This window comes from Chrysemys picta, chromosome 15 (genome assembly GCF_011386835.1).
Source record: "Chrysemys picta bellii isolate R12L10 chromosome 15, ASM1138683v2, whole genome shotgun sequence".
Taxonomy (NCBI): Eukaryota; Metazoa; Chordata; order Testudines; family Emydidae; genus Chrysemys; species Chrysemys picta.
Genome location: NC_088805.1, coordinates 16,380,085 through 16,405,478, shown reverse-complemented (window position 1 = coordinate 16,405,478; position 25,394 = coordinate 16,380,085). Strand labels below are relative to the sequence as shown.

The following is a 25,394-nucleotide window of genomic DNA, read 5'->3' as shown; positions in this document are numbered from 1 at the left end:
GTGGTTCACCTTTTGATCTGATATTTTCAGTGTTTGATTTTTGCCCATAAGGTGACTTTTTTTCTATAGTATGAGCAAGAATCCTTACATGTTTTTATAGCTATGAGTGTCTGGGGGATGGGACCAGGGAATACTATTTTCCCATTTAAAATCTGATTACTTCCTTTTCCCTCTGTAAATAAAAGTCTAGATAAATAACTATAAGAACTGAATTTTCAAGTTTCAAGCCTTGCATCTAAGCAGTGGTTCTCAACCTTTTCCATACGTGGACTACACTTACTACCTTTTCCATAGGAAGAGCCCCCTTCCCATCTATCTGGATTCCCTTCTCATTGAGCAATATGGGAAGGGCAGGGTGATGGTTACCCTCCCACTCAGACACCTTATTGTAGGGACAATGACCCTCAGGTTGAGAATTCATAATCTACGGATTCCTCACTGACAGGTAATAAAGTTATATGCCATTGAGACATCACTTCTGTGCATGCGCAGTAAGACCTGCTAAGATTTTTTTTTTTAAGCCTAGTGAAGCCATGTTCCCTTGTGATATTTATTATAATGCACCTTTTCCCTGAGCAAAGAGCCAGCGGGCACAGAGGCTGCTGTCAAGTTGCTGCTGGGACTTTTTGTACAAGGGAGACTGTTTCAGCAAGTTGATAATATTAAAAATTCTGCCACAAATCAATGCTTTTGCATCAGGAGAAAATAGTGGGCATTAAAATATGATGTCTCTCTTTCTCCCCTGGGATTTTAGGGCCTTTGTTGTCTCTCTCTGCATTGTCCGGTAGTGTAGAAAGATTTTTTTTTAAATGAAAGCAATGAAATTTCATTGCTAAGATACAAGGCAGCAGCACATCTGCTTTAATGGCTGTAATATAACTTTACAGAAAACTGTCTCCAGGTAAACAATAGCTTCCTTTCCATCCCCATTCCACTGGTGGTACACATTTGACAGCAAAGAGCAATATATTAAAAAGTTACCACTGTAGCAAGACAGACAGGAAGATACACTGCTATGTATGTGCAACTTCACTGAGTTAAGGATGCTGCAGTTCCCGATTTTGATTTTAGCTGGGCAATCTTAATATTGCACTAACTGTCCCCTCACTACCCCCTACCACACACACACACTATATTCACTCATGTTTAAGGAATATGTGATTGTGTAGTATTTGCATGAGTTTGGGATTTGCACATTATGCACAAGTGAAGCCACATATAAATTACATGGATCATCCCAAAACAAGCGTTGATAAAGCCTTTGTACCACATCACACCTGCATATATTCTGTATATGACACATTACAGAAAGAACTATTCTACAAATGTTTTAGAGTTTAAAAAAAATGGGATCGGGACTATTTCTTGTATACTTCCCCAAGTGATGTCTAGAGCATTAATTAGCATGAGGCCAACTGTACAGGGCTATAGAGGAGTAATAAACAAACAAAAACAAACAAACAGTTTTTTAAAACGGCTTTTCTACACAATGTAACTTGTGACATTCTGGGGCTAGAAGTGAGTGAGCTCTGTTGGGTGGATCTGGGACAGGTGCACATTCCTTGATGGTATAAATGCCTGTTCTCTTGCACTCCCTGAATCTGTTCATTGTAACCATCTCTGATAGCTCATCTTTTACATAGATTGTGAGCTCTTTGATGCAGGGACCAACTTTTTGCTACAAGTTTGTGCTAGGTGTTGCACAGTGGGGCTTAGGGCTCTAGGTGCTACCATAACATTAATGACAATACAGCACCCTTTCCAGCCTTTTGCATGGTCATGAGACATCACATTTTATTATTTATCTGTAATACCATAGTGCCTAGAAACTCAATGGGGCCCTCGGCCGTCACTGGTGGTAACCATTATATAAACACAGAGCAAGAACTGTCCCTACCACATGGAGTTTACAATTTAAGTCTAAGAAAAAAGACAACAGATGGATACAGACAAATAGATGGGGGAGTCCAAGGAAACAATGAGACAATACTGGTCAGCATGGTAGGCAGTGAGATAGCTTTAAAGCGGTCACTGGTCAAGGAGGGAATACTTAAGTTTGGGGAACAAAATCCACGTTTGAAGGAGGGGAGGAAACAGTGTACAAATAAATGATGGTTGTTTGAAACTGCTCAGAGATTTGGAATGTTATCAGTAGCCCCAGAATAGAGGGATTAGCGGGCAGGCGAGATGGTCAAAGTGGCTTTATCCATGGCTATGTACTATATCACAAGAACGATACATACAAGGTAGCATGGCTTTTGTTGGTTATGGTATTGAATAATATTGATAATTCCTTTTAAATTCTAGTATCAGAGAAAAGTCTGATCTCCATGGCTACTCCAGTATTTAAAGCATAAAGGCTAATACCACCATGTGTTCTAGCATCATTACTGGAGACTTGGAGTATGCAAGAAACAATCTTTATTAAAAGTCTTGTCACACATTAATTGGTGTTTTCCTATAACTGTCACATAAATTGCAAAGGTTGGGAGGGAGGGGGGAAAAAAAAAAAGTATCGAGCACCAGGATTTCCAATTCTTTCGTACTCACATCTCCATATGGAATCCTGAAGAAGAGTGCAGGTGGCCGGCTCCTGTTGAGGGTCAGGAAAGGATGACCTCCAGGAAGCGGTGACCTCCAGCCATCTGCCAGACCCTATTTATAATAAGTTACACATATGCCCACCAAAGCTAATTAATATGCATGAGGGTTGAACCCCCTCATGTCCATCTTTGGGAGGGTCACCCTGATATTATCAGGAACTCTTCATCTGATAGGCCACTTGGATAGATTAAAAAAAAAAAATCTGTCCACATTTACATCACCATCTTATCACCATAGTAACCCGTGGTTAGCTTACAAGTCTCTAATATTTCCCCCAGCTACCAACACACACCTTGTGGTGTCTACTGATCTCTCAGACATTTTCTTCCAAACTCAGCAGTTTTTTTTTCAAAACAATCAGTATACAAACAAATATAAGCTCAAAAGATTTATAATTTACTTGTGCTAGTTTATCTTTATACTATAGCTAACTTAATCTAAGTCCCAAGGCCTAATAGTGGCTAAGCTAGGTATCTTTCAGGCATAAACCTGTAGGTTTCTTGCATTTCAGCTTTAAACATTAAGCTTTATTTAAACCTGTTACCTACCAGGTATTAGTGTCTTATATCCGGCCCTTATAATAAATTAATTTGTGTTACAAGCTACAGTGGAGTGGTACAAAGTTGTCATTGATACTTGCTTGGAACGCCAGGCGTAATTCACTCCTGCGCCATCACTTGTGGACCATAGAACTCCTGCAGATGAGCTCCCCATCACCATGTATCCCATAGAGAATACTTACACCCCTTGACTATCTCCTATAATAGCCTTATGTCAACGTAAGCTGCCTTCTATCGACCTAGCTGTGGAAGTGTCTTCACTTAAATTTGTCTCCCTCTGGCATAAGTGCCTCTCTACGCCGATCTGGGAACACCACCTCCCCCAGCAGTGTAGAGTCAGGGTCAATGTAATCAGGTTGATGCCCCGTCAGTGTAGACCAGGGGTAGGCAACCTATGGCACACCTGCCGAAGGTGGCACGCGAACTGATTTTCAGTGGCACTCACACTGCCTGGGTCGTGGCCACCGGTCTGGGGGGCTCTGCATTTTAATTTAATTTTAAATGAAGCTTCTTAAACATTTTAGAAACCTTATTTACTTTACATACAACAATAGTTTAGTTATATATTATAGACTTATAGAAAGAGACCCTCTAAAAACGTTAAAATGTATGACGGGCACGCGAAACCTTAAATCAGAGTGAATAAATGAAGACTCGGCACTTCGCTTCTGAAAGGTCGCAAACCCTGGTGCAGACACTGCATGGCTTATATCCATTGTTACTGGCTTTCAGGAGATGTCCCACAGTGCCCTGCAAGGACAATATCATCGATACAAGTGCTCCTGCTGAGGACACACGCCACGTGTCCACACACACAGGCGATTTAATATGGTTTAAATCCACATAATTCTGTTGTGTAGACATGGCCTGTATTTCCTTGCCCACTCTCTCCCAGTCCCAGTGAGCCCTTTGGCCAGCCTTCGGAAATCACCTGACGGCTCATTGGCTGCCTAGAGGGAAGATCAATGCAGGGTCTCCCAGGAACTCCGAGCCAGGGTGGGTTTCCTCGGGATAGATAACCAGCCTACCCAAAGCTGGAGCGGCTCAGCCCCCAAACCCTCCAGCAGCTGCCTCCCGGAGGTGAGTTTTCTCTGCGCAGTGCAGACCCCTCGGTTTCCCTACAGAGCCGTGTTGGGGGCATAGGAGAAGGGCGGGGGGGGGGAAATCTTTTGATGTCTGAAGAGCCGCTAGAGCCTGCAATTGCTGTGGAGGCAGAACCGGCCCACACCCACTGCGTGGTGCAAGGAGGGACAAGCCCCTCGCAGGCGAGTCTCGCGGCCGGGCACATAAACGAGGATCGGGGCCTTTCTGCTCCCCACCCCCATGCCGGTGTTTTGACGTGACCGCAGGCGGGGGCTGAAGAAAGAGACGTCATTTGGCAGCCGGCTGGAGAGAGGATCGCGAAAGATCGGGGAGGAGCGGCCCGAGGAGGGGGCGGCCGCCGAGCTGGGCAGGGTAGGGGCCAGGATCACCGCCGCTGCCAATGGACGAGGGCGGAGCGGGGGAGCACGGAGGCTTGCATGCTGCTGCCTGATGCCGAGGCGAAGGAGGCGATTGCAGAAGGGTCCTAGGCAACCCACACCCCTTCCCCGCCCCACTACACCAGGGCAGAGCGGGCCACAGGGAAGGTCACGCCGCAGACTGGAGTGACCGGTGAGTTTGCAAGGGGGCAACGCTCCGCAGCTGGGGGACAGCGGCCCCGAGAGCTCTGCCTGCAGCCGCCCTTCGCTCCCCGCCGAGCCGGGTGCGAGGCGCAGGGCGGCAGAGGAAGGCGGCCCGGGGGGCCGCCGCACCGCAGAAACAGAAGGAGCAGCTGGATTTTGCGCAGAGGCCGGACGGTTCCCTTGTAACAGATGGACCGTTTCGCACTCAGGTTCCCCGGGAAGGCGAATGTGCGCGATGGATGGCGCGGGCCCGCCCTAGGGGATGGCCGGAGAGTGAAGCGCTCTCTTGCCGGGGCCGGAGGTGTAAGATCTTGGAAAGCATGGCTAATTGCAGCTAGCGGAAAGGAGCATCGATGTAAGTATTACCATGGATCGATGGCCTGTATCCGGCGTTGGCTAGAGACAGACGATGATTTCAGCGCTTGTTTCGGGGAGATCCCAAATGCAAACGATTTGCAATAGTTTAAACAGGGAGCTTTCTTCTCTCATTAAGCCTAGGCCTTCCAGCATATTTCTGGCAACCCCTTTGTGTATCCCTCTCTTCCCCTCCCCCCAAGAAAATTAGAAACCAGTTTGCATTTTAATATAGGGGTAATTGCTTTAAATAAGTCTACTGGAAGCACATAGACTCTAGTTTGGGTTGAGCTTTCCGGGTCCTGTGGAAAGACAGTAAACAGAGACGCCTAATGCACTGCTTTACAGGCTGCGCTAATGTTTTAAACTTTCCTTTTAAATAGCTGAGTAGTATATGACTTGGCAGAGTCCACCTAACAAGCAAGACGCGGCTAGAGGTATTACAGTAGTGGATCGCCTTGGCAGTTGTAAGGCGAGGGAAGTGGATGTTATTTGTTTCCCCCCGAAGAGTATAAATTTGTAGGCAATCCAGGCTACGCTGCTGGGTTGCCAAATCTGCAACATTCCCATGAAGTTCTGCACACAACAAGCGAGCTTTTCATTGCTCAGAGGCGTGACAATCACAGCTCCAAACAGAAAGAAAGAAGAGCAGCGCTAGCTAGTGGCCGTGATAGATACTGCTCAGCGTCCCTGCCTCCGGTACCCTGGAGTGCTGCGTATTTCCCCTGCTAAAAATCTGCCACGACCGTTTAAAGCAAATAAACTAGACATTTGCAACATTTGGGTTTTAGATCAGGCTTCGTCTGAAGCTCGGTTCCCTCCATCTCCTTGCGAACCAAGGGGAACGTAGGACAGAAGTTTTACAGTCCAATCCTGGCTCTCCCACTCTCCAAGCCAGCAGGCTTGCCTATGAGAGGAGCCACCAGTGATGGTCAGGGCAGCCGTTTGGGGTGTGCATCTTATTACAACATAAATATAGTAACTGCCTGGGCGTCCAAGCCTTGGCGATAAAAAACATTGTTAAGAGATACAGAATGGTACGGTTCCTGTTCCCCACAACGAGCAGCAGAGAAAACAGCTGCCAATGCTGTCTAATCCATCATATTTGCCAGGAATTGAAGCAAATCAAAACAAAACTGGAGCAGACACTAAACTGAATCTTAGGCTGTGCTCTGGGGGAGCTGCCAAAGAAAGGAAGTTCCAAAAGGATGAGCGCTCCACTACACCGCTCGGCTGCCAGTTCTGGAACACACAATTCCAGGAACTGGAAAGTAGCATTTTGTGTCTTCATACCATGCTTGCTTGGTATGAATCTAGGGTGATTCCTGTTCATCTCCATTTACCATGGCAGGGTGCAAGATGAGAGGTGGGGGTGATCCCATGCCCAGGAATATTTGTACTAAAGGCAGAAATGAACTGGAGGGAGGGCAGAGAGACATTTGCTACTGGACAGAATATGGGCACAGAATGAATGGGATATGAGCACCCTTTTTAGGGGGGTTACTTCCAGGGTGAGCCTGAAGTGTATTGTATTGACAATTATTCCTTATCCCTAAGCTTCCAACAATATTTTAATATCTCTAACATGCACTTATTAATCGCTAGGCATTTTAAAGAAACCATAACTCCCCTTTGGACAAATGCACACTTATCTATTCATCAACCCTTTCAGAAAGTGAAGGCTAGGTAAACGTATCGGCCCTTTTATGTGTCCTGAAGGTCAAACTTGGGCTGTCTTAGGTAGGATTCCAGACTTGAGGACCCTCCTCCACTGCCAACGCTGTGCTCCAAGGCATACAAAGCTGACACTTGTATGTTAATTTGAATACAACAAAGCTGTATGTCAACTTTTGAGCAAACTTTAAACTGGCATATGCTTCTGATAAATTGGGAGTGTGTTTCATTAGCCTCAAAATGCCACATGGCTCTCCACACTTCCATAGCATTCTGCCATGCCAAGGTCTTATGTGAATGAATTTTTCCAAAGGTTTAGAAGGATCTGAAATCCTTCAAAAACAGGAGTTTGAATAAACAGTAAGCAAGCATGGTATGAAGACACAAAATGCTACTTTCCAAGCAAAATTTTGGAAGTTTCCCTGAGTAGCATTTAGATGGGAGGCTCTCGGGGAGAAAAAGTTCTGGAGAGTGCAGGTGTAATAAGTATTTTCCTTTCCATCTTCTGCTTTCCCCTTGCCATTTGTTCTCATAGACTTTAAGGTCAGAAGGGACCATCATGATCATTTTGCTCATTGCAAGCCACAGAACCTCAACCACTCACTCCTGTAATAAGACTCCTAAACACTGGCTGAGTTACTGGAGTCCTCAAAAAAATGATTTAAAAAGACTTGAAGTTACAAAGAGTCCACCATTGGCACTAGTTTAAACCTGCAAGTGACCTGTGGCCCATGCTGCAGAGGAAGGTAAAAAACTCCCCAGGGTCTCTGCCAATTCCTGACCCCAAATATGGCAATCAGTTAAACTCTGAGCATGTGGGCAAGACCCACCAGCCAGACACCTGGGAAAGAATTCTCTGTCCTAACTCAGAGCACTCCCTATCTAGTGTCCCATCGGCAGCCATTGGAGATATTTGCTGCTAGCAGTCACAGATCTGCTACATGCCATTGTAGGCAGTCTCATCATACCATCCCCCCCATAAAACTGATCAAGCTCAGTCTTGAAGCCAGTTAGGTTTTTTTGCCTCCATTGCTCCCTGTGGAAGGCTGCTATAGAACGTCACTCCTCTGATTATAAACCTTCATCTAATTTCAAGCCTAAACTTGTTGATGGCCAGTTTATAAGCTGTCATGGGATAAGAGGGAAGGTTCTCTCATGCATTGGTAACTGGTTAAAAGATAGGATACAAAGGGTAGGAATAAATGGAGAGGTGTAAATAGTGGTGTGCCCCAGGGGTCTGTACTGGAACCAGTCCTATTCAACATATTCATAAATCATCTGGAAAAAGAGGTAAACAGTGAGGTGGCAAAATTTGCAGATGATACAAAACTACTCAAGATAGTTAAGTCCAAAGCAGACTGCAAAGAGCTACAAAAGGATCTCTCAAAACTGGGTGACTGGGCAACAAAAATGGCAGATTAAATTCAATGTTGATAAATTCAAAGTAATGCACATTGGAAAACATAACCCAACTCTACATATAAAATTATGGGGTCTAAATTAGCTGTTGCCACTCAAGAGAGAGATCTTGGAGTCATTGTGAATAGTTCTCTGAAAACATCCATTCAATAATGTGCAGAGGCTGTCAAAAAAGCAAACAGAATGTTGGGAATCATTAAGAAAGGGACAGATAATATCATATTGCCTCTATATAAACCCATGGTACACCCACATCTTGAATACTGAGATGTGGTCACCCCCCTCTCAAAAAAAGATATTGGAATTGGAAAAGGTTCAGAAAAGGGCAACAGAAATGATTAGGGGTACGGAATGGCTTCTGTATGAGGAGAGATTAAGAAGACTGGGACTGTTCAGCTTGGAAAAGAGATGACTAAGGGGGGATATGATTGAGGTCTATAAAAATCATAACTGGTATGGAGAAAGTAAATAAGGAAGCCTTATTTACTCCTTCTCATAACACAAGAACTAGGGGTCATCCCTGAGCGCTAGCTCCACAGCTCCCATTGGCTGGGAACCACAGCCAGTGGGAGCTGTGGAGGCGGTGCCTGCCGGCGGAGACAGCGCACAGAGCCACTCCTCTGCCTAGGAGCGGCTGGCACAGGTCACTGCTTGCCGGGAGCCACCCCAGGTGAGCGGCCCCCGGATCCAGCACCCTGCACCTCCTCCCGCACTCCAACCCGCTGCCCCTCCCACACCCAAACTCCCTTCCTCTTAGTTAACTGGCATTTTTCACTTACCAACACCCCCTATTCCTCCAACATGCTGGATAAAACAGCTTTTACTGTAAATTAATGAAGGATAGGTCCATCAATGGCTACTAGCCAGGATGGGTAGGGATGGTGTCCCTCTGTTTGCCAGAAGCTGGAAATGGATCACTTGATGATTCCCTGTTCTGTTCATTCCCTCTGGGGCACCTGGCATTGGCCACTGTCAGAAGACAGGATACTGGACTAGATGGACCTTTGGTCTGACCCAGTATGGCCGTTCTTATAGTCATTTGTTCTTGTTCATTTACAGTTTTATGCTTAGTATATATTTAAATTAGTATGTTGCTACAAAATGGTGGAGCCTATCGTCTTACCCTTATAAAACCCCACTGAGGTTAGTGTAAAGCCTGATGTAAGGATGTAGCTCTGGGGATGGCATTTCCTCCTTCCTGCAGGAGGAAAGCGTGTTATTAACTATAAGTTATAAGGGTCTCTCTAAAGCAGTGGTTCCCAAACTGGGGTTTGTGAAATGTTATGGGGGTTCTTGGGAAAAAATTCCCTAATGGCAGACAGAACTGCCCCTGGGGACCCCAGGAAGCACGGGGCCAGCAGCCCAGAGCCCCTGGACTTCCAAGAGCTAAACAGATCAAAGCAAGCATATCTATCACACTGAGGAGATTTAAACTTCAAGACTCCTTATACGAAATGGAAAGAGGTGGATTTTTTTGCGGTTTTTAAAATTAAATAGGCAGCTAGTATTGTTTTTAAAATTATTATGAAGAACAAGTTTAAGCTTTGTTGTAATGTGCATTGTTTGCCTGACCTGCTCAAGATCTGAATGTTTGTGTAGGAGGAACTCTGAGTTGACTTCTTAAATACCTTCATGCTGTTTCACATCTGATACTCCTTGATGAAACATAGGAGCCTTGTCTTATAACAGGCTTATTCAAAGTGATACAAGCTACGAAAGTGAGCTCTTGGAAGAGTGTTGCTATTTTCATAATGTAATAAAAATACTGTAATGATTAATAATAGTGTGTAATAAGCATGTCAAAAAAACAAATTTTATATTTCCAAGATCACTGCCTTTATAATTTATACTCAGGTAAAGGAGAAAATCCCTGGAAATATTCATTTTTAGGAGGGGGTTCACAAGACTTGACATTTTAGTGAAAGGGGTTCACAGGTTGTTAAAGTTTGGGAACCACTGCTGTAAAGGATTGTTACAAATATGGGCGCAATAAAACGTGCTTGGGCTATGTATTAATTTAATCAGACATTCATTTTCCCAGATCTATGTATTTGTTATATTGATTTTTAACTGTACTTTAAGACCCAAAGTCTGCCTTTCATAATTACACAAGAGTACCTGTGAGATATGCACACAGTACATGCTATACACCTTTAGGGATACTCAAATTGCCCTATGCCCCCAAAGCAGCCCCAAGATTGGCCTGTCTGTTCCTTCCCCAGGCAGGTACACTCCATCTCTGCTTTCTTCTCTATGGGAAAATTCAAGGGAAGCTGTATGAAGGGAACCTCATGAGTTTCTGGCTGGTAGGTGGGTGGGTATTTCCTTGTAGGAGCATGATTTCATCCTAAGTTTTTTCCATTGAGTTTTACCACAGCACAGATTGTAAAAATTGAGTAAAGGACCTTATGATGTAGCCGCAGGTCCTAAGAGCACTATGATGCAAAACTTACACATTGTATCACTTTTTATGAACAAACACTTTTGAATAGTGCCCCAGAGATAGATTAGAGTAGGAAGTTATACTTGAACAGAGTACATAAATTCAAAGGTAAGAAATAGAAAGTGAGATACAGAAGGGAAAAATGATCAGGCAACTCTGCATTCTTCAACCCCTGACAGGCTCATGGCTAATTTCCCAGCTGCCAGCAGGGAACCCAACCAAAAAAAAAAAAACCCCAGCAAATGTGCCAGCCAAGGAATCAGACGCCCAACAAGATGCTGCTGCTGGAAAAAGATATTCTGCAGCTTGGCTTCTGTGCAGGACAGCTGTCAAACATGGTCCATCTGTGGCTACAGCTGTTGATTCCATTGCTGAAGGAAAGGAGCAGGCAGAAGACAGACAGGGGGTTTCCACAGGACTAGCAGGATCAGAAATACTGTCAAGTCAGCATCGCAATTAGAGGGTTGTGCCAACTTTTTTTTTTTTAATTGCACATTTTAAAATGTGCTTTGCTCGCTCATTCAGTAGATGCCCACATGTAATGGCTGAAAGAACATGATGGTTCAGGAATAATTCCTCTTCACTGACATTCAGAATAGAGAATCAAGAACTGATAGTTTCTTCTGACATTTTAAAGAAACCAACACGACCTTATTGGTCCCCTTTCATATTTCAGTCACTACAAATGAGACCTCTATAGCTCCTGACGTGGCAAATGTACACACATTGATCAGTTACATAGAGCTGTAAAGTAGAAAGGGAAAGAAAATAGCATTTTCCATAGACATTTACCCCTAAAAATTAAAACAAGGGCATCAATATTTGGTACAGGATACATTTCAGACTGAACTACAAGTGTGTGGAATTAATTCAGCATTAAGCAGATACTTTGAAATAACTACAGCCTGTACATTCAAACTACAGTAATTAGATTTTATAAACAGTCGTCATATCACTTATTTAATAAAGTTATCCCCAATTCTGTTTTCCAAAAGTTTTTCCAGTCCACTATTTTGAATTAAAATGGGTCACTGTTTCTCTTCCAAACTGTCCCTGTTTACAACACTGATGTTCTCAAGGTTCTTTGTGCACCTTTCCCAGTTATTTATACAAATTATCTACTAAAGTCACTGGCCCCAATAATTGAGTTTATGATGTAAGCTTACATGCAGACATTAGTTCCGTTCAGTGACGAATATTGTAAAAAACAGTTTGGTGCCCTAAGAATACAGCAGGGACCAACTAAACAGTGTCCCAAATCTCACCATTTTCATCACAAGTTTCAAACTCATGTGTTTCATAAAGCCCAGCTCCTGAAGTCAGGCAGGTACATGAGAATCTCAACTCCACACACCCACCCCACCCCGCCCGCCCCCCTCATAAGTTGCCAGCCTTCACTGGCGTGGAGGAAAATGTGAATGCTAAGGGCTCCAAAGGTAAATAAAAATGCCCCAAATTAGTTATTTTCTAAAAATCTCATTATTTTTAAGCCAATCTCATGATATTTAATACTTGGTATAGAGGACACTGAAGAATAATAATGTAAATATCTATCTCCAGAGTGCTTCACACATATAGGAGAGCGTGCCATCACTGTTACAAGCCATCCGTTTCTACAGCTGTAGCACCACGTTTCCCAAATGCATTCAAGGCTTTTGAAACTGGTATTTATTAAATTGATTTGGGTCTGTGCTAGACCTTGACAATCCAAGCCTGGCTGTATTTTACAGCTAGGTCAATCTATAACAGTGGTTCTCAACCAAAAGTACATGTACCTCTGGTGGTACACAGAGGTCTTCCAAGGGGAACATCAACTCATCTAGTTATTTTCCTAGTTTTACAATAGGCTATATAAAAAGCACTAGGGAAGTCAGTACGAACTAAAATTTCATAGACAATGACTTTTTTATACTGCTCTATATACTATACACTGAAATGCAAGTACAATATTTATATTCCAATTGATTTATTTTATAATTATATGGTAAAAATGAGAAAGTAAGCCATCTTTCCAGTAATGGTGTGCTGTGACACTTTTGTATTTTACGTCTGATTTTGTAAGCAAGTAGTTTAAGTGAGGTGAAACTTGTGGGGTACTCAAGAGAAATCAGACTTCTGAAAGGGGTACAGTAGTCTGGAAAGATTAAGAACCACTGATCTACAAGATCTTTATCAGTCTGACTGCAGGTATGAGAAGAAATGAATGTGACACAATATTCCTGTTTGGATGAAAGATTATTGAAGCATTTAAATTATGGCATCAATTCATTTAGAATCAGAAAATAAATTAATCTCAAGTTTCCAGATGTCTTATTTCTTAATTTGTCAAGACATCTGGGGGGAAAAAAAAAGAGGAGGTCTTCATTACTGTTAAACTTGTTATACGGAGCATTGAGAAAATGTCAATATCACGCTCAGAGAAAGAAGTGTGCCTACTACAAGAATGATGGAGAAGGGCTTTAGAATGAGATAGCAGAAATCTGTGATTTAATAGAGAGCTGTCTGAATTCCTATCTATTAAATTTGTATTATCTTCAAAAACAAATAATGGAATATAAAGGAGGCTAAAGACCCCTTACTTTACTAGGTTTTTGCCTGGAAATCAATTTCTCTTACATATAAGAAATAGCACTTAGCAGTATGGATTTTTGAGTCTCATCCAAATGCAGAATGATTGCTGTACACACAAAACAATTGTTTATCAAAAATTTCACAAGGATTTTTGTTAAACCCACAAACTGGAAATAAATAGTTGCATGATACGCCACAGTTTCACTATCAAGGAAATGATTAGTGTGTTTAAGGTGTTCTAAACATGGAAACCATAAACATAGAAAAATAGATTGTCTAGTCAGTCTCCCTGTTAGTATACCTAACGAGGTTTTTTCTCACTATTGTTAATGATTCTCTGAATATCCAAGGCAAACTAACATTATTGTATATGGCTCTAATCCTGCAGACACTTGCCAAGGTCAATAGTTTTACACTTCTGAATAGCCTCATTAAACTAACCACAAATTTGCTGGACTAGGGCCTGAAGTGTTTTAAAACTTTGTTAACGTGAAAGGGACAAAATGACTTGTATCCTCCTAACCAAAATAACCATCTCCTGTTCTTCTCGGCTCTAGAAACAGCCACCTCAAGAACAGGGAAGGATATGCTTGTTGTGGAAGTCAAGCTGTATTGCAAAGTTAAAGATCAACTTGCTGAGGGACAAGCACTTCATACATTGACCCTCTGTGCTAAAGACTCAAATGTTGTAGGGAATGAGGAAGAGTGGTAGGGTAGATCTCCTTGGGTATTTCGGTGGGCTTTTACGCCTACATACTCAGAAACAAAAGTATGTGAGTACTTATAGCCCTACTCTCAGTTTTCTCTCTCTCATTTCTGCTTCCAGTCTTCTTGTACCAGTGGTCATAAGGGCAAGGAAAAAGGGCCAAGTCCAGCAAGCTCCTACTCAGTTATGGTAATTGGAGAGCTAAATGTCCAGGCCAAACATATGGAAGAGAGACTGAAGGGATATGAAAAGTTAGGCGGGTAAATCCTCTGGGGAAAACCAGCCTGCTCGTGTCCACAGGCACAATGCTCTGCCCCTCTTTTCCAGCCAACTCAAAATCTTCCACAGGACAATGAGTGCATATGCCTAACCTCCCACCCCCCACACCAAAGCTTCTGGGTTTGTACATAAAGGTCCTTGGCTCCTGGCAACAGTACAGATAAGAAGCTGTAATGCCAACTATCTAGCACATGCTGCCACCCCTCTTGAAGTTATTTATAATGCTGGCTTCAGGGGAATGGTCTTTCATAGAACAAGGAAGGAAAGCAGCAGCTTGTATTGCAACATTTAGAAGAAATATTTTTGTAATTATACATTTGGGACTATCATTTATTGATCTTTATTTTAAAACAGAGTATTAGTAAAATGAATTCATCTGTACTATAATGGGTAATACAAACATTGATCCTTCAGCCTGATCCAATTCCTACTGAACTCATTAACTTTAGTGGCAGCTAACCCTTAGTTCTTGTACATTTGCTAAAATGTTTGACTATTAGTTAACTGATTACATCTCAACTAAAAAGTCAGTGAAAAAGTCTGTGCACCCACAGTCTCCAGCTAAAGTACTTGCAACTTCTGAATAGCAATGTTTAGTGAATTTCTGCAGCATCAACAAAAAACAGTCTCACTCACCTCTTTTTGTAAGTAGGAAAAGCAAATAAGTGCTGCAAAAAGGCATGGCAACAGAAGAATTCTTCCACTGGCAATGCTAATTACAAACAACTCTAACTCTTAAAGGAAAAACTGAAGCCACCATGTGAGGCTTAACAGCATAAATGATCACAGGATATTAAGCACTTGTCACCACATTTAATTGCAGTGGGCTGTGTTTGAGCCAAATAGTGGTATAGCTCCTGCATGCTTCACATTTGTAACAGTTGTGACAGTAGCAGTAAAGGGAGTAAATGTAATAGCCCAAGCCAATTTCCTGCTTCAGTAATTGATAGTTCAGTGATTCCAATTGTAATTAACAGTGTATTCTGGGAGATAAGCGCGCCTAATTTTGTTACCTTTCGCCCACCCTGCTGTGCTGAGCAAAATGAGGGCAATTTCTGTATAAAACAAATAGAGTAAGCAACTTACATAGCAATTTGCATCTTAAAAATATTTTACAAACATTATTTAACCTTCCTCATACCCCATTGTGACAGGTGAGTGTTATTCCCTTTTTACAGGTGGAGAGAAAGAGGCACAGAGAAATTAAATGACTTTTTCAAGGTCACAGAGTTCCTGACCACTACTCAGAGACATGAGGGCTTGAAGGGAGCTCGAGAAGTCATCAAGTCCAGGCCCCTGAAGAGGCAGGACCAAGTAAACCTAGGCCATCCCTGACAGGTCCAACCTGTTCTTACAAAACTTCCTGCGATGGGGATTCCACTTCCCTTGGAAGCCTATTCCAGAGCTTAACTACCCTTACCACTAGGATTTTTTTCCTAATATCTAACGTAAGTCTCCCTTGCTGCAGACTAAGCCCATTACTACTTGTCCTACCTTCAGTGACATGGAGAACAGTTGATCACAGTCCTCTTTATAGGTCCTTAACATACCTGATGACAGTTACCAGGCCCCCACCCAGTCTTTTCTCAAGACTAAATGTGCCCAGTTTTTTTAACCTTTCCTCATAGGTCAAGTTTTATCATTTTTGTTGCTCTCCTCTGGACTCTCTCCAGTTTGTCCAAATCTTTCCTCGAGTATGGCACCCAGAATTGGACATAGTACTTCAGCTGAAGCCTCACCAGTGCCGAGTAAAGCGGGACAATTAGCTCCTGTCTCTTACATACAACACTTCTGTTAATAAATCCAAGAATGATATTAGCCTTTTTTGTAACTTCACATTGTTGACTCATCTTCAACTTGTGATCCATTATAACCCCCAGATCCTTTTCAGCATTTTGTAGCTGTGCATTTGATTTCTTCGTTCTGTGAAGTACTTTGCACTTATCTTTATTGACGTTCAGCTTGTTGAATTCAGGCTGATTCTTTAATTTGTCAACTTTTTTTAATTCTAATCCTGTCCTCCAAAGTGCTTGCAACCCTTTCCAGCTTGATGTCATCCATAAATTGTATAAGTCTACTTTCCTCTCCATTATCCAAGTCATCAGTGAAAATGTTGAATAGTCCAGACCCAGGACTGACTCCTGCAGGATCCCAATAGATACATCCCTATTCTAATAGGGAATCATCGATAACTACTCTTTGAGTACAGTCATTTAGCCAGTTGTGCACCCACCTTATAGTAATTTTATCTAGACCACATTTCCCTAGTGTGTCTCATTCTCAAAAATACATTAGCTGAGGTTTGCTCTTTTTTCTAAAGCTGAACAATCACGAACACATAGCCCTATTTTCAATTCATCTGGTTTCTTCTAGTGATCTTTCAAAGTGATGTGTGAGTACAAAAACCAAATAAATAAAATGAAAAAATTAAAGTTCAAATGCAATTGCTCCTTCAGACTATTTAGAAAAATTTGTTTAATGAACAGAATTCTATAAATAGTAACTTTCTGTAACAGTTCTCAGAACAATCTTACCACTTAAGTAGTAGCAGCAGTATCACTACCAAAATGCAAATTCTTTAAAGCAAAAAAAAAAAAAAAAAAAAAAGCCAAACAAAACACCACACATCTAGAGTGAAAAATAACTGTCTTTACCCCATCTTACACAATATTTACATTTTCCAGTGGGATGTCTTTAAATGCAGATACAGCACACATTGAAACCCATTACAAACATTAGAAGCAATTTTCAACTGAACTACAATTTTTTTCTGGAAGATTGGATTGTTGATTCCATCACCTCTACATAATGCCATGTTTGAGAAATATTTTCCCCATTCTAGATCTATTCCATCTTGTCATTTAGTAACGTTCATTCACTAAACAGCAGAGACTAGTTTCCAAAATTTTAATTATAACTGCAAAAAGAACACAAAATATAAATGTGCATTATATTTGGGATTGATCAGAGAGATGCTTTACTTCAAATCTGTCACTTCCTTTTGGATTGGGTAGAGGGGAAGAAATAAGCAAAGGGAATTACAGTGAAAACTAACAGAAACACAAGCTTTTTCCCACCAATTAAATTAGAAAATTCAAACAGTACTTTGCCAAACAAATTTCAATATGTGATCCAGGAAATTGCAGTTCCCCACAGAAGTGTTGCATTCTTAGAATATCCTAATGCCCTTCTGTTGTACAGAGAGTCAGTTAAACAGATAAGACAGTATTTACAAGAGACCCAGGATTGGCAGCTCCTACTCCTGGATTAACAGATACATTAAAGTCCTTTAACCATTCATAGCTCATCGTGTTTTGCAGGGTCCATGCTGGGTTTAATGAAAACTCCTTCCATTGCCATCCAGTAGTTGTGATGATTAGGAGAATGCATGCCATGAACTTCCCGTTGGCCTCTGATTGGGTGGCCATATTGTTCTCCCGTTATTGAAAGGAAGACGTCAGTTCCTATGTGCTTGAAACGCACTGCATCCTCCCGCTCCCAGTGTGTCCCACTGCACTGTACTGTCCATATATCCAAGTCATCTCCTTCACCATCATCACCAAAGGCACTTACTTCCTGAATTAGAAATAAGGGAACACCAATGATACTTAAGACACCAATCACTCAGCCAGCAGGGGGATTGTAAAGAGAAGGGTAGGTGGGAAACAAAAAGTGATGTTGTATTGCTTTTATGACAATGGATCTAACCCGGATGGGATAATTTGGCCCCTCTATAGTCCAGAGGTAAAATGCCCAAAATAAAGGCATTATGAACAAAAATAAAACAAGGGAAACGGGACAATCCTTTCAAGAAAAAAACAACACCTTGAAATCTAAAGAATAAAATACTCCTCAGATACAGGGCTCACCTTCCTTCCTCTCAGCAAGATAGTATGGCATCAATCAGGTATTTAAGTCATTCTTAAGAAACATTTCCTCTCCGTCATTTATTTTATTACTATTTATATCGCAGTAGCGCCTAGAGATCCCATTGTGTGAGGCACTGTACAAACACACAGTAAAAAGACAGTTCTCAAAGAACTTAGAATCTAAGTAGACAAGACAAATGGTGGGAGACCATGTGACTTGCCAAGGTCACACAGTAGGTCTGTGACCAAGTCAGAAATAGAACCCAGGTCTCATGTATCCCAATCTAATGTCCTATCCACCATACCATGCTACCTCGCAGGAAGGAAGACTCTAGTGAATACTTATGGAAACCCACAACAGCTAAATAAGAAATGTATTTTAAGACATACACTGGAACCCCGCTATAACACGCCCTGTGATAACGCAAATTCGCTTATAACGTGGAGCGAGTCTGGCCCCGGCGGCTGCAGCAGGCGCGGGGCGTTTGGGATCCATGCCCCAGCAGCTGCAGCAGGAGCAACTCTCCCTGCAGCCCCGGCCTGCCCCTGGGGTTCTCACCTCTGTCCCCGGCAGGGCCGGCTCCAGCCCGCATCCTTCCCTCCGCGGACCGATGTAGGGGGCGGCAGCGCGGAGGAGGGAAACGCCCTGCTGGGAGCGGGCTGCAGGGTGGTGCGGAGCCCTCCCGGCAGTCAGCGCGGCAGGCCGGCGGTGGTAGTCTTCGGGGGCCCCGCTCCCCTGGCCAGAGCACCGGCCGGAGCGCGGCGAGCCCCGCGGCTCCGCTCTCCCGGCCGGAGCGCAGCAGCCCCGTTCTGCCGGCAGGACTCTGGCCGGAGTGCGGCCAGCCCCGCGGCTCCCCCCCCACCCCCGAGTCGACAATCTCAAGTGCCGCCCCAGGAATCGGGCCCCACCAGCCCTGGCGGCAGGAGGGGCCGAATGGCCAGCGCCCCAGCTGAAGGAAGCCCTGGCCGCCCCCCTTCTCTCTCTCCCTCCTCCCTCCCTCCCCCTAGCCAGGACGCGGAAGCTGAACACAAGTACAGTGGAACCCCGCTATAACGCGACCCCGCATTTACCGCAATTGAATTTTTTGGACCCCAATGATCGCGTTATAGCGGGGTTCCACTGTATTTTCAAATTTTGCAGAAGCACTTGCTTAATGATGGAGGGAGGGAGCCGGGAGGACTAAGAAGGGGAAACACTGATCTTCAGAGAAATACAAAGATGAAGTGTGTAAGTGTGGAAGCAAAGGGTTCTTTTGATGGGGTGGGAAGAGAGCAAAATGAGGATAGAGAGAGACTTAGGATATGTCTACACAGCAGCTGGGAGGGTTTCCCAGCATGATTAGACAAACTACTCGAGCTAGTGCACTAAAAATAGCAGCGTGGCTAAAGAGCGGCATAGGTGGTGTCTTGGGCTAGCTGCCTGAATATAATTCTGCCTGACCCCTGGGTACGTACTCGGGCAGGTAGCCGAGCCACTGCAGACACATTGCTATTTTTAACATGCTAGCTGGAGCTGAACTAGTGTGTGTCTGTCTACCTGCACTGGGACGCACCCTTCCAGCTACTGTGTAGATATACCCTAAGTGACTTGCCCAAGCTCACACACAAAGTCTGAGGCAGAGTAGGTCTCACAAGTCCCTGGCCAGCATCCAAAACCCTGGACCGTCTTTAGTCTCATGCTGGTCTCTAGCTTCGCAAAAACTTTTACTTTACCAAATGACTGCTCCAAATTAGGGTGAAGACTATTTTAGATATTTTTTCCACACACAAGAGAAATTAATAAAGCACAAGGTTTGAAGCACAACTCACCATCTTACCTGATTATTGGACAGCGGTGACGGGAAGTGATGTGTGTGTAAGTTTTTTCCTGTGTTAACATGGGTAAGTCGGATTGCTTGCCCACACTTCACTGGTGTTCCTCGTTGGCAAGTGTCGTCATTTTTCCCTCGAATCCGCCAGTAACTGTTAGCATCATCTGAAACTTCAACTCCAGTCACCGACTGCTGCCCACTTCCTGTTTCAAAATAATTTAAATGGTAATTGACCTAACCCACCTTTCTCCAGTTCAGGGAATCAAAAATACTTTATTACTAAAGAACATCAATCTATTCAGACTAATAATTGGAGGGGAACAGCAAAGGAGGGTTGCAAGACTAATTTCCCTTCTCGCCCTATTTTTACACCACTCCTGAAACTAGTACAGCTTCTAGATCAACATCCTCACCTGTGATGCAAACCCAGAAAAAAATATATACTGAACAGTTGAGAAGCAGAAGAGTCACTAACACACAAATATTACCAGGGGATAACACGATTTTCCCGTGCCAGGATTCTCATAGGTGTTGTGCCCTCACATCTCCCCTACTGACTTCAGTGGGAGTTGCAGGTACTCTGCACCTTAGAACAGTGGTTCTCAAATCAGGGGTCCAAGGCCCCCAAGGGGGCCATGAGCAGGTTTCAGGGGGGCCGCCAAGCATGGCCAGCATTAGACTTGCTTGGGCCCAGGGCAGAAAGCTGAAACCCCACCGCATGGGGTTGAAGCCTGGGCCCTGAGCCCCGCCACCTGGTGATGAATCCAAAGCCTGAGCAATATAGGGGGGGGGGGCGCAGCATGAGGCCCCAGGCAATTGCTCTGCTTGCTATCCCCTAACCCCAGCCCTGGCTTTTATATGCAGAAAACCAGTTATTGTGGCACAGGTGGGCCATGGAATTTGTATAGCCTGTTGAGCGGGCCTCAGAAAGAAAAAGGTTGAGACCCCCTCCCTGCCTTAGGATATCAGGTTCTGAAGCTGTTGAAACTGACGACTGCTCATTAAATGAAGCATTTTTAAATTAAAGTGACTGTTGCCAATGGCTCCAGACCCCCTTTTGGATACCCCCTAACTGCTCTGAGTGGCTCAGTCCTGGATATTTGCTTACTCCCGCTAAGGAAGGAGTCAGGCTCCGTGGTAAGTGCTGCATGTGAGAACTTGGCTGGTGATGTGGCCTCCAGATGAAAAACGAAACCTGTGGGATACTAGCAGGACACTTTTGCATTTTCTCCCCCCCCCCCGGCTTTGTGCCAGCGGCATTTGTCCATGGGAGCTGCCCTTCCTTTCACCCTCTTCCGTCGCCCCGTGCGAGCCCACTTAGCAGCACTTGCCTAGCAGCCGACTTCTTCAGGAGCCAGCCACCCTCCCCACATCTCCCGCCCCCTTCCGGCGCGGGGAGCGCCCGGGCCAGCCCGTCAGCTCGGCGGGCAGGGCCCCGTCAGGGCTCCCCTCCCAGCCAGGGCAGCCGATCTCAGACCGCCACAGGGCCGGGCTCCGGCCTTAGCCCGCGCCCACCCCGGATACCTCCCCGGCATCCCCATCGCCCTCCTCCAGTCCCCGCCTCCGAGTTCTCCCGCGCGACCCACCCGCCGCCCCCTTCCTCAGCCCGGCCCGCCGGACCCCTCCCCACCGCCCCCTCAGGCCGCGGCCTCCCCCCCCCGTCTCCGGCCCCGATCCTCACCCGATCCGTACTTGACCTCGTGCGAGTGCAGCCGCACGTTGTGGCGGGTGTTGAGCAGCTTCAGCACCGACCCGCAGGTAACAGCGCCCGGCCCGGGCTCCCTGCCGCGGCCCGGCCCGCACAGCAGCGCCAGGAGCAGCAGGAGGCAGCAGCAGCGGCGCCGCATCTCTCCTCAGCCCGGCGGCCCCGGTGCCCAGCGGCTCCACACACAACCAACCCGCCCGCTTCCGCAACCGACCGGCACCCCGCTTCCGCATCCCGGCCAATCATACGACGCCAGCACCGCAGCCTGCCAATCCCCGCCCGCCTCTCTTCCAACATCGCCTCCGCATTGGGCCGCCACCTGCTGACCGCACAAAGCGTACACGAAGGAGGAGCCCATTGGCCTAGGGAAGATGCCAAAACAACCAATCAGAAGAGGCGGCGTGGCACCTCTCAGGGAACGGACCCAGAGGGAAACTAAAAGTTGGAGTCCAAGGGAATTAGTCAGTGGGGGCAGGTGGGAGCTAACAGGTGGGTTGGACCTTTGATACGTGGGGCTACCTCATGGCCAGTCCCTGCTATAGGGATTGGCAGCAACAAGAGGCCCAATTGTCACTCCTTGCGGTGCCACATAGCCAACCCACTCCAAAACATCAGCGTGTTAACCTTGTGCTTCGCCACCCTCCCCTGGCACCCGCACATCAAGCAAAGCATCAGCATGCTTCAAGGCCAGGCAGGGACACTCCCCTTGCACTGGAACATCAGCATAGTACCATGAGTAGAGTTGATCTGACTCTTTTTATCCACTGAAAATTCCTACCTTTCAAAAATAAACAACCCCTCCCCCCCAAACTGGAAACTCTTCAGTTTTCAGACAAAAAACCCAACACAAAACAAAAAAGATTGCTTTGAGGACAGCAAGCACGTTCTGCTAAAATATTTGTTTAGTTGAAACCCCAATTTTCCGTTGCAAAAATGTAAATGGAAAGTTGTTGCCCAGCCCTAATGATAAGGGGAAAACGGGACCCTCAAATGGCCTGGCAATGAGACTGGGCTATTAAATAACATGGCATCCTGGAAATAACAGTTCCAAGAAGTTCAGTGAGCCTCTCTGCCACATAGTTCTTGTCGTTCTCAATGCCACATTTAACAAAGGGCTGAAAAGAAAAGTCAAAATATTGTAGCAGATTGGTTAGTGTGTGTGTGTAACACTGCCCCTGTACTGGATAAAAGCTTCTCAACCATGTGGCATAGCCAACATATTGCTAACAGCTAATAATGACTTTCATTCAGCTCAAGTGATTGTGTGCCTGTGCTTTTGGAGCAGAAATGTCACTTTTTTATCCCAAGTGCTACTATGAAGTTATTGTAGCATAAAGCAATTATTAAATTATAAAAACTATAACAGAAAAGTACTCTGTATAGAAAGTAACTGAGACAATGAATGGATCCTTTTACACTTCTAGTGCAGTTCTGCAGACTGAAGCAAATTTTTTTTCCTTACATGGTTCTGGAAAGAAGAAGAATGTGTTTCTCATCACTTTATCTACAGGAGCAGCTGGGGCAAGAGGTGACACTGAGGGAACTATAATGTGGGCTCTCTTAGGTATGCATCTGATAGTGGATACAGGGCCTGTAACAACATACCATGTTCATTGCTGGAAGCATGGTGTGAGGATGCCAAGCTACCAATTTAATGCTCCTATGAGGGCAACATAGGTAATTTTCTTGGGACAAAGCAAAAAGTCTCCAACCCTCCAAGCCACAAGGAGGTAAATAGGAATGGAATTGCATGTGTGCAGAAGTGGGCTCTCCTCTAAGTTATCCTGACCTGGATAGTTTGGGCAGCACATCACCATTTTGGGCTAGTGAGAGCGTCATGAGATACTCAGCTGACTCCATTTTCCACCAGTGCTGAATCCGTCAAGCCCTTTGCGCCCCACATGATGCAACTCATTCATTCGCTCACTCAAAGGTTTGTTATTTGAGTTGTTGATATTAACCTATTACATATGTAGAGAAGTGTCTCTGACTTTTGGTTCATGCGTGTTCAAATTGCCTGTTTTAAATTAAGCTTCAGTCCTAAATCTCCCTCAACCACAACTGTACCCCTACTCCCTACACCATGTACATTTCTGTTCATCAGAAAATCATTTTCTATTGCTTGATGTTTGTGTCTGATCCAAAAGAATGCAAATGAGTATGGTGCATTGTTTGGCACTTGAAACCTTATTTCTGTTTCTTCTAAGAGGCTTTCCTCTTCTTCTAACTAAGACAACAGCTCACTTTTGTTACTGTTTTTTAAACAGGGCAAAACAGATGTCTGTGGTTGCCGTTTTAGCCATGGAAAATCAATCAAATGGAGCTTTAGCTGGCACCTGTTTATCTTTCTGGGAGGTCACTAACTCCGAGTGCATTTAGTACAGTTTATATGGTGCTCCCTACAATGCGTTTCAGTTGTACTTTAGAAACATAATTGGGTTAGAAAGCTTGCCAACAAAGAACCCCATTGGTGCCAAACAACTAGGGCAATTAACAACCACATTATTGCTATAGGAACTGTTGTTGTTTTTAGTAGGCTGCTGTGAGCTGCAGGTAAACTCTCCCCTGAAATTATATGGTGGGGGTGGGATTGAGATATATGCTTCTTGGAGGGGAACATTATAATTTCTCTTTATGCACATGAAACAAAAAACTCAGTGAAACTGAACCAGTATAACAGACCAGACCAGCAAACAGCTAGAATGCTTTAGGCCCTTAGTCACTTACAGGGCCGGCTCCAGGCACCAGCTTAACAAGCAGGTGCTTGGGGCGGCCAAGGGAGAGGGGCAGCACCTGCGGCAATTCGGGGGCGGCAGGTCCCTCACTCCCTCTAGGAGCGAAGGACCTGCCGCTGAACTGCAGCTGCCGATCGCGGCTTTTTTTTTTTCCCCCCCCAATTGCTGCCGCCGATCGCAGGGCAGAAATGCTGGAGCCAGCCCTGGTCACTTAATCTTACAGTCCTTAAGTTGTAGTCTTGATTTTTAGAGATACTAAGCACTCAACTTCCTTTACACTGTACTTGTGGCTACTGAGCACCCATGAAAATCAGGCCATAATTGACTTTGCAGTAGGAATCAGTCCTGTATTAGAAGTGCAGGGACCCATAAGATACAGGGGTGTACCTTGAGAGGAGTATTTTGGCACAAAGCACTTTATTTTACAAGAGGATTTTCCTTTCTATTATATTGGTCTTTGTGAAACAAGCTTTGAGCTTTCTGTTTAGTGTGTATGACAAAAGCACTAACTGACAATGAGGCTAACATGGCAGGCAGCTCTCAGGTTTGATCCACACCAAATTGTACCGATTTAACTGGACTCATGACACTTCATATACAAGTGCTTGGGTATGAAGAATGTGATAGGACTCTTGGCTTCTAATCCTCAGATTCCTGCTAATCTGAGGCAAGACATTCAGGGCCTGATCCAAAGCCTGTTGAGGTCAGTGGGTGTAAATTAGGAGTCATTCCACTGAAATCAGTGAAATTACAGTGGGAAGAAGGAAATTACCCCCCTAACTGCTCTGTGGCTCACTACACCTATTTTCCTTTGCCACCTTCTTTCCCCCCACATTGATAAACTGGTTGTAATGATGCTTCTCCAGATTGAGTACCGTAATTTTATTATCTCACTTCATTTAGCATAATGGGGCCCTGATCTCAGCTGGGGCTCTAAGCACTGCAGTACTATAAATAATAAATAATAGTAATAATCATAATAGGAGTCAATCACCCAAGG

General features: G+C 44.5%; 2 protein-coding genes across 2 annotated transcripts in view; one reads left to right on the top strand and one right to left on the bottom strand.

The window, feature by feature from the left end:
- Window positions 1–4,332: 4,332 nt before the first annotated feature.
- The window catches only part of YDJC (YdjC chitooligosaccharide deacetylase homolog), a 75,704-nt gene continuing 54,642 nt past the window's right edge, over window positions 4,333–25,394 (top strand). The window contains exons 1-2 of the mRNA XM_024105694.3: window positions 4,333–4,817; window positions 5,038–5,183. The gene's annotated coding sequence lies outside the window, so the exon portion shown is untranslated. The remainder of the gene's footprint in view (window positions 4,818–5,037; window positions 5,184–25,394) is intronic.
- On the bottom strand, window positions 16,723–21,899 carry SDF2L1 (stromal cell derived factor 2 like 1). Its single transcript, XM_005281094.4, has 3 exons — window positions 21,636–21,899; window positions 19,961–20,157; window positions 16,723–17,850 (listed from the first exon to the last, which is right to left on the bottom strand). Exons 1-3 carry the CDS (start codon window positions 21,799–21,801, stop codon window positions 17,572–17,574), a joined length of 642 nt encoding a protein of 213 aa, XP_005281151.1. The 5' UTR covers window positions 21,802–21,899; the 3' UTR covers window positions 16,723–17,571.

Bases quoted from the DNA above. Each gene is read 5' to 3' on its own strand.
- SDF2L1 (XM_005281094.4), bottom strand. From the start codon at position 21,801: ATGCGGCGCCGCTGCTGCTGCCTCCTGCTGCTCCTGGCGCTGCTGTGC. The intron at 20,158-21,635 runs GTGAGGATCGGG...ATTTTGAAACAG, and splicing joins CGAGGTCAAGTACGGATCGG to GAAGTGGGCAGCAGTCGGTG. The intron at 17,851-19,960 runs GTAAGATGGTGA...TTTCTAATTCAG, and splicing joins CACCGCTGTCCAATAATCAG to GAAGTAAGTGCCTTTGGTGA.